General features: G+C 48.3%; 1 protein-coding gene across 3 annotated transcripts; it reads right to left on the bottom strand.

Annotated features, from left to right (window-relative positions):
• Positions 1 to 436: 436 nt before the first annotated feature.
• On the bottom strand, positions 437 to 9903 carry CCDC9B (coiled-coil domain containing 9B). 3 transcript variants are annotated; one of them, XM_027869835.1, is made up of 12 exons: positions 9745 to 9903; positions 8408 to 8521; positions 7698 to 7805; positions 6366 to 6554; positions 6011 to 6127; positions 5355 to 5503; positions 4968 to 5026; positions 4392 to 4445; positions 3859 to 3958; positions 3135 to 3192; positions 2501 to 3049; positions 437 to 1675 (listed from the first exon to the last, which is right to left on the bottom strand). In XM_027869835.1, the coding sequence occupies exons 1-11, from the start codon at positions 9901 to 9903 to the stop codon at positions 2519 to 2521; spliced, it is 1638 nt and encodes a 545-aa protein (XP_027725636.1). In that variant the 3' UTR covers positions 437 to 1675; positions 2501 to 2518. The 3 variants fall into 3 exon arrangements, with proteins under 3 accessions (XP_027725636.1, XP_027725637.1, XP_027725638.1); XM_027869836.1 differs by having other exon boundaries at positions 6366 to 6551; XM_027869837.1 differs by lacking the exon at positions 9745 to 9903 and having other exon boundaries at positions 8415 to 8498.
• Between the last annotated feature and the right edge of the window lie 2167 nt (positions 9904 to 12070).

Here is a 12070-nt window from a genome sequence, read left to right as displayed (position 1 = left end):
GCTCCAGACATAGTCCCAGATTGCCTCCCATATTTTCATAAGGATTGCACCTTTTACAGTCTCTTGTCCCTCCCAAATCACAGACCAGAAGACTGTGAAGGCCAGGCTAAGATTTCTAAGAGACTTGTATCGAGAGTATGGTATTCCTCCAGGTCTATGGAAATAAACTCATCTTTTGGCGGTAAAGTGAAGGTTGCCCCAGGCTGGAGGTCCTCAGATTAGCAGAGTCAGAAGCAGGCAGGGCATAGGAGAAAAGGATTCAAGGTGGGTGCAACCCAGTACTGTGTATGCGTGTGTCTGTGTGTGTGTATTTTTAGAGACGTATGGTTTTTGTTGTTTTTTGGAGATGGCCTAACCCTAGGTAGGACACAGTGGAAGAATGGCAGAGGATAGCTACACTAACCATTTTATACCATATCACAGAAAATAGTTCACATTTCGTCAGGAATGCTTAATTTTATTTGTCTTAGATTATAATTTCCCTTCAGTTGAGAAACTGTATGTTCCTTCCATAACTACTCACCATTCTCTTCAGCATCTGATGTAGGTTAAAACCTGAATCTGTGGCATTGTTTCTCCTGACATTTTTTTGGGAAATACTCTGCAAAGTTGAGATTGCTGCCTCCCATCAAGTGAAATGTCACCTCTTCACTACCATCCCACCCTGGATCCCTCCAGCTCAGGAACCCACTAGAGAACGTAAATCATTGCTCACAGTTCCTTATTCTACATCCCTCATCCCATAGTGTCACACATGCAGACACAACCACACAAATTTCTCAATGTAGAAGGCAGCACATCTGGACAGTCAGCTGCTTCTTGAGGGCAGGGATTAGAGTTTATCAGAATCAGGGGTTAGAGGTCATCAGAATTCAAGGCCAGGCTCCCCCCCCCCAATCAAAGTTTTCTTTTGGGGAAGAGGAATTCCAATGCTTTATACCAACTAAAGGGAATTATATATGTCTAGCTAGAAGATAAGGGTCTTCCAGTGTCCCCAGCTAGGAACTGGGTTTTCCATCTTATCCTAGAGTCCAAAAATATATCCCTCAGGGGCCCTACTTCCACATGAACAGAAATATCCTCAAGCCTTGAAAGTATTTTCTTACTCTACCCTCACACCAAACTCAGAGTTCTAAACTTTTTTTTCCTCTTTTCCCTACTCCCTACTGTAAGAACCCAGCACAGTCCCACTCAGACCTCTTTTAAAGGCAATATTTCATTTCAGTACACTGATTTTTCACACCATGAAAGTAGAGATTGTGATCCTAGAAGGGAGAAAGTCCAAGGCCGCCCAGCATTCTGCAGTATATACAGCAATACACGTGGCCAGCCAGGATCATGAATTTCCTTCCATTCCTCATATATTCCACCTCTTCAATCATGCACCAGAAGGATCCCATATCTTTTGAACTGTCCATGGTTCATTTTTCTGGCGAAGGGAAGAACCTCCTCTGGCAGGTAAAAAGCGTAGCTAAGATAAAAAAGTCAGAGATGGACAGCAATGGGCAATGCTCGGGAGGAAAAAGTTGGCAAAGGGAAATATATGATGAAATCTGGGGCCTAAATGATGAGATCCAGGAAATGAGATTCATGAGGGAAGGATAATAACAGGTACTCAAGGGAGTTAACCACAGGTAGTGATGCCCAAAGGAGTTCCTGCTTTTCTCTCTTCACTCTGAAAGACAGAAGGAGTGGTACAATAGTTAGCCCTATGAATCCTTATTCCCAGTCTAACCCCAACTCTGTAGAATGTCCTGTAGTTAAGAGGCCAATTCAAATCCTGCTGTTCCTCCCAGATTATGCCAACTGGCTGGGTTCTTTCCCTCCATGCTGCTGGCAAACTCTTCTTGTTCCATTAGCTGAGTCACCTTTTACTCCCTGAAAGAACTTTGGGAGCAGATGGCAAAATTCTGGGAACTTGAAGCAATGGTAAGTGAGGTAGTACCTAAATGACTTGGGGTACAATGCAGGGAGTTACAAGCACAGGACTTGGAACACTAGTGTCTGCCATTGGAGTCGTATCAGCAGGGCAAAGAACCCTCAAACTGGTGGATGGAACCTAGTCAACAGACCAATTTGAAATATCGTAGACTCTAAGAAGTGATGGGTAAGTAAGTGAGATAGGTACGTTCTGGGGTCCTGAACACAATGAGCAGCTTCTGCTCTTATAACGCAGAAGGGAATGGCTTGTAGGATGCACTAAAGGGGCTTTGGGATATGGTGCCAGCTGTTTTAGAATCTGAGGTGCTGCCGTGGGAAGACTACAGGTGTATTAGTTTGCATGTACAAACATGTGCCCACACTGATGTACATGTGACATCCATGAAGGGAGCTCCCTCCCTCTCCTCAAATCAGTTTTTTTTTTGTTAGTTTGCCAAGCTGCTTAGCCAGCCTGGCACAGCAAACCAGAAGCCAACAGTTTGTTACCCAGAAGGCTTAGAGTTCTTGATTCAGCACTTCCTTTCTAAGCTCCCTGGTATAAGAGAACTGGTCCACTCACCATCTTCTGGGGTTCATTTTAGCCCTGTTCACCACTCTTCTTGTCACTCTTTCCCTTTGGTTGGTTTTTCTGGCTGGACTGTCTCACTGTGCCAAGCTGTCCCTGAATTCCAGCCTGGCCTGAGCCATCCTCAGTGGGTTCCTGGGATCTTGTCTTCTGTTCAGGGCTGTCATGGAGGCATAGCTCTGCCATATTGTTATTTAGCTTCTGGGCCTGCTCTGAACTGTCAGGAAAGGAGAATAGGTTGCTCTCCTTGACACTAGGCCCTGAGGTGGGCTTATTGCTCCCACTTGCCCTGGGTGCAGGGCTGTTGGCATCTCCTGGGGAGAAGAAAGGGAGCACAGGTGCAACCTTCCGGGAAGACCTAGACTCTAGACTGGACATTGGGTTACCAGTGCTGAGCTTGTCTTCTCTTTCTCTCTGGTGCCCATCTGGGCTAGACTGGCCAGTGCTGGGCTCCTGAATACCACACTGGTCACTGTGTTCCAGACTCCTTTGTTTCTGTTTGTCCTCCTCTTCATTCTGTAACCTCTTTGTGTTGTGAGATCCCTAAAATAATGTATAAACAAGCTGAGTCAATGAATTCAGGGTCCCTCCTCTCTCCTGCTTCCAGTTGCATCCCTCAGGCACCCACCTGACTCTCTAAGTCATCCTTGGGAAAGGATTGTTCTTCTCCCTCTTTCGTATCCCACCTGTCAAGATAGAGCATATGGTAGGCACCCCTTTCCCTCTCTACCCCACATGTACCCTGAACCCCCTTCTCAGTTTAATGTGTCTCCCAAGGGAGAAACTTAGGTGTCAATGTTCACACAACTAGTATGGGAACAAAATGAAAATAATTGCGAAGTTTTTTCCTTCTCACTTCTGTTTTTGGTCCCTGTGAACCGTCGTCTCCACCCGGCTAACTCTCCCACCCTCCCCACTTCCTTGAATGCTTCTTTGCTTCTGCATGCACAGCTGCTGTTTATCACCCTACCCACACTATTTCATCCTATGGGGACTTTAGGCATGTCCCTGCCTGTGCTGCCTGGGAAAGGCATGCCAGGCACTACCTCCAGGGATGTCGCTATTGTAATTATGCCACAACCTCCCAGAGGTACTGGACTCCTGCTGCTGGCAGTCCCTCCCAGCATCTCATTAACCTGTGACAAGGGATAGATCCAGGTAGGAAGTGCCCCTGCCTCAGAGGGACAGGAAAACCAGGCACCTGGATCTTGAGCTTTTTAGTGTCCTTTGTCACAGGTAGGGAGAGCAGGAGGGGAGGAAAAAAATGTAGTTGGGCAGAAGAAAATCAGCCTTAGCCAGGCATACTCACCTGGCACCCAAAGCCCGATTTTGCTCACCCTGCTGCCTATTACCTGCGGGCCCGGCCAGTTAGCCTGTCCTTCCCACGGGCTTTACTGCTCATGGCTGGTACCACCTTGGGTTTACCTAGGTTCCCACTGTGAGCACCACCACCTGCAAGAAAAGATATGTGGATTAATTTGATTCAATTCAACAAACATTTATTAAGCTCTTACTGTGTACGAGGTACTATCAGGTGCCATGGATACAGATAAAAAAGATACAATTCTGCCATCAAAGAGCCATCCAACAAGTTGGAGGGGTATGATGTGTCCACAAATAAATATGCTACATAGTAAGATCTAATATAGCCAAAAGAAAGGTTCAGAAAAAATCCTCTAAGAAAACTTTAGAAGAGAGATGTCACTTTTAGTTGGGAGAAATCAAGGAAGGCTTTATGGAGGAAATAGCACACAACAGCAGTGTCAGGATCCTCGATTCACCAGCCCAGGGCTCAGTATTCTGTGTATCTTGTGCAGGAGCTAGAGAAACATAAGACCTTTGTTCCACCACCCCCATCTCTCCCAAATCTTCTGACCCTGCCTACCTCTTTCATCAGGGGGCAATGGCCGAGACTGAAACTTCCGGTAATTCCTGGGTCCTGTGGGAACAAATTGAACAGGAAATGACTTTGGAGACAGGGGATCCCAAGTGAGAATAATTATAATAGTAACTTACATGTATGCAATGCTTTAAGCTGGACAAAACACTTTCCTCACAACAGCCTTGTGAAAAAGGTAGTTCAAGTATCAATCTCATTTTGCAGGTTAATTTATTAAGCTTCTAGCATGTGCCAGGCACTGTGCTGAAATTAAGTGACTTGTTCACATCACAGAACTTGGAAATGTCAGACCTGAGATTGCAATCCACATCTTTTGACTCTGAGATCGGTGCTCACCCCATCATACCATGCAGTTCGGATTGGGAAGGTGTGATGGGCAGTCATTTTTCTAGGGCTCAGTACTTAAAGGGGGAAGCTAAGACCCACAAAGGAAACTTCCTTAAACTCTGAGGAAACCCCCAAACTACTCACCCACCATCGTGCCTTACCCATACTTCAAGCTTCTCTGCCTAAAATTGTCAGAAAATGTAAGAGGAAGGTAGAATGTAGGGATCTACTCACCCTTTTTGCTGCTACCCGCTGGCATGCCCAGATCCCTGGATTTGCTGGCATCCTGAAACCTGTGGAGAAATAAAAAAGAATTGAGTTTCCACCAATGTTCCTAGGCAGTCGGAAAGACAGGGTAGTTCAACAGGGACATCCTCTGCAGCCCAGACCTGTACTTCCCCAAAGTCAGGTAGAACAGAGAGACATGAGTGGAAGGACATGGGGCCTAGAAGATAAGATGCAAAATATGGTGCATGGAATATAGACCCCCAACAAAAGGTATAGGAGCCCCAAGGCAGCTCCAGGGATCCTGCCTCTGAGAATTTGTCACACCATCCCTTTAGGCAGAGCCCTTAGCCCACCCCAGCCACATGGTCACTGTCTTGCAATAATAGCACCTACGTATGCTTAGACTTGTCCAGATCCCAGGGGCGACGCCACTCTCCCTGAGCATCCCGGTGCCGTGCCAGGCGTGCAAGGTCAATCTGCTCCCTCTCTTGCTTCCATCGAGCATAATCTCTCCCTAACTCCTGGGTCCCTGAACCCATAGCCTGGGACAAGGGAGAGGAGGCAAAGGTTAGGTCTGGAACAAGGGGCTCCCAGAATCTTTGTAGGATGGAGAGTTGTGCCACCACCCCTTGGAAGGCTAGGAAGGACATGGAAAGGAAAGGTGCTTTTGCCACCCAGAGGTCATTCTTAGAACTGAGTTGTTCATCTGTAGCAGGATAAGCATGAATAGCAAGAATTTCCTCTTCACTTGTCTATCTCCATGTGCAAACCCAGTACAAATGCTGGGTTTTCCAGCTGCATGACAGACTCTGCCAGGCCATATTATACATGGCATTCTTGGTGACTCCTCTTGCCATAGCTGAAAACTCTTGGGGTACCTCAGGCAAATTCTCAGAGTCCCCCGCAGGTGGGCTACAAGCCTCTTTAGACCACATACAACTTTCCCTGCTGTCCCATCCCTCCTACCAGCCCCTAAATGCAGCTCCCAGTCCCTTGGAGCTTTGGAATCCTGGAACCTGGCTGGACCCTCTGCATCCTGGGAGACTTACCTTTTGTCCAGGTTCCATAGTGATTGCTATTTGCATGGGGCTTCCTAGGCTGGAGCCCCCTCTTGGAGGGTCTTGCTCCCCTTGGCTCCCAGCCTTGGTTGAGACAATCCGCTTGCCCTGGAAGTGTTGAGTGTAGTGAGAGAACAGAGAAGCCTTCAACTTGAAAGAGTGGGATGGACTACATCCCTCCCATTGCAGGAGAGGTTGGTCAGCCAGCAGCCTGGAGCTGGGAACTAGGTACCTGAGTTCTGATTGTGGCTGAGCAGCTGAGTAAGCAGTGGCTGGTCCCTATCTCTGTGACCCTCTTTCAGCTTACCCTTCCCCCCTTTCCCCTGCACTCAGGGGATTGTCTCACCTTGGCTTTGTTCTCCATGGTCACTGCCAGCTGGACCCGTTTCCCCAACCGAAAGGTAAAGGTGTGATCCTCCTCTTCCTCCTCATCCTCTTCTTCCTCCTGTTCCCCAAGCTCCTCCTCATTGTTCACTCCTGGGCCGAGGCTGTTGGGATGGCTGCTCATTCTCCTTTCACTCACCACTCGCTTCTCCTGAAGGGGATGGGTTCCTTAACCCTTCAGTATTCAGAATGAAAGCTAATTTGGAGCTCCATGGACAGAGTAGTGGTCTGGGACTTGGGATGCCTGGGTTCTCTGGTCTTGCTCATCTCCTACCCCCACCCCCATCTTCTTATGCCAGTAATGACTCTCTCTGGAAATCAGCAAACGACCATTATTGGAGCCGTGAAAGTCAGTCTACTCCACAATGAGGCTTGCATACCAGCAGCATTAGACTCTCTGGAGGCCCAGTGCCACCCAAGGGGGGCAGGGAAATGCCTTAGTGACCCTGTCACCCAAGAGCTGGGAAATCTTTGGAGAAGAGACAATGGGGCTTTGTCCCTTAACCCTGATTCCTCCTTTTTCTCTTCACAACTGGGTTTTTAACTCCTGGAGGTTTGAATGTGGCTACCCTAGATTTCAGAGGAAAAGAGTAAGGGTCATCTTCAGCAAAAAAAAAAAAAAAAATGATGGAGGACAGTGAGGAACAGGAGAGGAAGGGGACAATAGGTGCAAGGAGGTTGAAGAAGCTGTTTTTCGGGACCCCTAGCCATGGCCCAAGGAAAGAAAGAGGTCACAAACTCTGGGAATGTCTTCTTTCTCCTGGTGAGGAGCAGTCAGGAAGTATAAGAGGTTATGGGAACATAGGGTAGAGGAAAGGGAACAAGTATTTCTTAAGTGCCTACTGTATGCCAGACACTGATAACTGCTTCACAAATATTATGTCATTTGATCCTCACAATAACCCTGCGAGGTAGGTGCTATTATTATCCCCATTTTACAGTTGAGGAAACTGAGCTAGACAGATTAAGTGACTTGCTCAGGGTCACACATCTAATAAACATCTGAAATGGGATTTGAATTAAGGTCTTCCTAATTCCAAGCCCAGTGTTCCATTTTCTTAGACACCCAGCTGCCTCCATACTAGGCACTTAGTAAATGCTTATAGAATTGACTTGAATTTAATTAAGGGAAAGTTAAGTGGTTATGTGGGCACTTCCTGAGGCTAGTTGATGGGTTAGAGAAAGATGTCCTTGCCCTTAGACCTTTGAGGAATCAGGCAAAGCCACCCACAGGGACATGGACTGACTATCGCCTCCCACCCCATACCCACTCTCACATAGAGCCCAGTCTTACACTATGAGCCTTGGTAATGGTAATGGTGAGTCCATCTGTCCGAGGTGGCCGAGGAGCAGTCACGGCCATACCACCCTGCTCCGCCTGCCTCCGGTCTTCCTCAATCTCCTGTGTGATATTCCAAGAGTCAACACTCCTGGGCATCTCATAGACACAGGCTTCCACCCTTCTCCCTCAACTTCTTTGAAGAGACAACATATCCCAAATAAGTGAATGAATGAAAAAGTGCTTATTAAGCCTCTACTGTGTACCAAGCAGTGTGCTAAGCACTAGGGCTTCAAAGGAAAAGGCAAGACAATCTAAGACAGACATGAGAAGGCATAGCCACCAGCCACCACCAACCTAGAGACTGTATAAAGACACAGAGAGAGGTGCTAGCATGTACAGAGGTATCCAGCCTCAAACCACGACTAGACATATGAGTGTGGATACAAACAAATAAAGAGACCAAAGTAGGCAGATCAAGAAATACAGTCCCTGAGATAGAGGGACAGGTGTCTGGAGCTGATCAGACAGTCCCTGAGACAGGAATAGGTGTCTAGAGCCTACTAGACAGAGCTGCCAGCAGCCGTCGGGTTTGCCCTCATGGCCCGCCTTGGTCTCACGTCCTCTAGATAGCTCGCTCCCTTGGGTCCTTGTCTCTCCCCTCCCCCACATCCACCTCCCCTAATTTTCCTCCCCTCACCCCAGTCCCCCAGCCCCCTGCTGACCTGGTACCTGCGCAATAACGCTTGGTTCTTCCTTCTAAGTGCCACAATTCTCCTGTCCAGCTCTTCGTCCTTCTGCTCTTTCTTTCGAAGCAGGGAGTCAGCTACCCCAGCCCCCTGCAAAGCCCCATGGCTCAGCTCCGGTGCTGAGGGCGCCAGAGCTAGCCAGTCCCTGAGCTCGCCAGATTCTCCTGTTTCTCTCCTCCCTCTGCTCCTCTCACAACCTGCCAGCTCTCCCAACCTGGAACTGCCATGAATGTGCCAGTGCCCCATTGCCTTAGTTTCCCTCAGACTAAGGCCTCTCTCCTGGGCTGTCAAGAGCCAGAGCTGGATCACAGCAAGAAAGGGGAAGCAGGAGAGGTGACAGAGGTGATGGGCCCCACGGAGAGGCCGTTAGCATATCCCAACCACACTCCCAGTCCGGCCATGGCTGCTTGGATATTGAAGGGGGGAAGGACAGTGAAACATCTCTGTCTGTTTTGTTGTCAGGTGTCTGATGCCTCCTGAGGTCAGATGGGTAGAGGAATCCCTGTAGCCTCTAGTGAGGATCTTACCCAAGCTCCTCTGAACCCCCAGTGCAGCCCCGAGGAACCACCCCATTCCCTCTCCCTACAAAGCTTCCTCCCCTGCCCTTCCCCCTCTGAGTTCTCCAGGGAGCAAGGCTGCTGAGCCTGGAAGGGGAGTTATAAATGGCTCTGTCTCTGGCAACAGGAACCTGCCGGAGCTGGGAAACAACCAGGGGATTCAAGAGGTTGGATGGGGTGGGTTATTTCCATCCCAATCCCAGAACCCCAAGGAGAAAGAAGCAACCAAGTCACTTATCCCAGGCTCCTGAGACTCCTCAGCCCCCCTGCACCCCAGGTCTGTGCTCCTGCCGATCCAACCAATAAGGCATTGGCAGGAGCAGATCCCACAGGCCCTTTCCCTTTAGTGCCCTTTACTACCAGCTGTCTGGACAGTAAGGCTTGAGCCAGCCAGGCAGACAGGGTGGGGGTGGGGAGGCTGTAGTAGGCCCTCCTTCTCTCTATAGGAGTTGCTTTCCCACTCCCAACATCCTTAGAGAGGATTTGAAGCCTCCCTCTTCCTGTCCGGCTCCCCCACTTTTCCTAGTGCCAAAGGCCCCAAGTCCCAACATACACCCCAGCCACTGCTGTGACCACCTGGTAGAAGCTTCCTCCCCACCCCACCCTCACTCCCAGCTATGTCTATCTGTCTGCCCACAACAGCAAATCTCCCTATTTGGAAAGGGAGAGGTCATTTTAGCAGGCCAATCAGCTCCTCCCCCACACCATCGAAGACCCCAGTCCCATTCCCTGGCTAACAGCAAAGGGACCACTCACAGCCGGGTACATAGCAGTAGCAGCAGCAGCAGCAGCGGCCGGCACAGAGAGGATTTCAGAGCAGCTCCCAGGGGAAGCCGGAGCCAACAGAGGAGAACTGGACCTGGGGCCTCTGCCGGCCTCTCCCAGCCAGCTCTGCTGCTTCGCACACGAGATCATGTTGTGATTACAAGAGAGTGCTCTGGGCTCTCGGCCAAGCGTGCCTCAGCGGCGCCACACCAGTCCCACCCACCCATCCAAACACACACACATACACACATACAGCCGGTGAGAATCGAGGACACGGGCCAGCCCATCCAAGCTTGGGCCTCTGCTCACCGACATTCCCATCCTCTATCCCCGTCAGGGGGTGGGGGTAGAAGGCAAGACAGCAGCCGTGGTCTGTTGGGTCAGAGGTGGGTGCCGATGCTTGCCAGGTTCCATATTATTATTTTTTTTCCTTCCCGAGAATCCAACCTGGCAAAGAAATACAGAACTCGGAAGTCTTTCTCCGACCTCCCAACCTTTCAGCTGCCCCCACCTTTCCCACCCTGTAGATTTTTTGCTCTGCAGGAACCTACTCTGGTCCATTACTTAGCCACTGTAGAATCCTCCAGCACTCAACACTGATGAATCTGTGATCTCATCAATGGGAGTATTCCTTTAAACAAAGCAGTGCACAATTCATTGGTACCTGCCCATCCTATGCAACCCTCAGCCATATTCTGTCATAAATTAGCTGGGGAGGGGAAGAAAAAAATGGGAGGGATGCGACTTCAGAGTGCATATGGAAGTTAAAAATTTGGGCCTCTGTTCTTGGGAGAAGCTCTAAGTCTTTGAAAAAACAAAGTTCACAAAGGCTACCCAACCCACTCTTGTCTTGTTCAATCAGTCAACAGGCATTCATTAAGTTTCTCCTGTGGGCCAGGCACTGTGCTAGGCACTGTAAATACAAGTACAAAGAATGAAACAATACTTGCTAGCACGTAGCTTGTGTTCTGATGGAGACGAGAAGTACATGTAAAAATAAATGAATCATAAATAGAACCGGAATAAATACAAACATATACAAATATACACAAGGGAGGTTGGGACAGAGAGCATTAGCAGTTGGGATATTAGGCTTCAGTTCTAGGCTAAGTTCATTGTCCTTTTCAGTGCCTGTCCAAGATATAGGAAGGAAGGATACCAGCATTTATTAAATGCCTACTGTATGCCAGGCAATGTGTTAAGAGCTTTACAAATCTTATCTCATTTGATCTTCACAACAACCCTAGGAATTAAGTGCTATTATTACCCCATTTTATAGTTAGGGGAACTGAGGTAGATGGTAGCTAAATGACTTACTTGGGATCACACAGCTGGTAAGTGGGATCTAAAAGGAGATTTGAACTCAGCTCTTCCTGACTCCATGCCCAGCGCTCTTATCCACTTAACTGCCTCTCAATATAGATGCCAATGGATGAACTCTATAGGCTGCCTGTCCAAATGTATGTGATAGTCTCCAGGGGTGGGGAACCTGCAGCCTCAAGGCCACATGTGGCCCTCTAGGTCCTCAAATGGGGCCCTTTGACCAAATCCAAACTTCACAGAACAAATCCCCTTAATAAAAGGATTTGTTCTGTCAAATGGACTCTGTCAAAAGGCCATATCCAAGGACCTAGAAAGCCACATGTGGCCTGGAGACTGCAGGTTCCCCACCCCTGGTAGATAATAGACATTCTTCATCCGCCTACTTTTTCCTGTGTGGATAGTTAGAACTACTTGAGGGGTGATCATGAATCTCATTTAAGAGTTTCTGCACTGTTTCTTGGCTTGATTTTAAGAATATGGATAGAAATAGGACACTGGACCTGTGATTTCATTGGTTTAGGGAACTCCCAGGTGAGGAAACACCTTCTACAATACAAGACAGAACTTTCTTTGCAACTTATAATCTTAGAACACTGAGAGGTTTTGGGTCCAGGGGGTTATATAGTCAGTAAGTGTCAGAGGCAGGATTTGAACCTGAGTCTTTGTGGCTTCTAGGCCAACTCTTTCTTCATTAGGCCATACCACCCATTATAATGATAGCTCACATTTATATAAGGGTTCAAAAGCAGTGAGAGCTATTTTTTATTTTTCCTTATTGCATGGATTTCCATGGTCAGAGAATTCATTGCCAAGTGACTGGTATACTCTTGTTGAACTTCCCTGAATTTAGCAAGTTTGGTTCTCAGAAAGGAGACATAGCCTTCTACTGGTACCATACTTAAAGACTTTTTGTCATGGCAGAACCTGCTAGAAGTTGTGTTCCACAGTCTTTGAGAACTCAGGGTCACCTGATGCCATAATGAAGCATCATGCC

This window comes from Vombatus ursinus, unplaced genomic scaffold (genome assembly GCF_900497805.2).
Source record: "Vombatus ursinus unplaced genomic scaffold, bare-nosed wombat genome assembly UNPS02014794.1, whole genome shotgun sequence".
NCBI lineage: Eukaryota > Metazoa > Chordata > Mammalia > Diprotodontia > Vombatidae > Vombatus > Vombatus ursinus.
The sequence above is the reverse complement of the archived record's forward strand: the minus strand, read 5'-3'. Positions and strand labels throughout refer to the sequence as shown.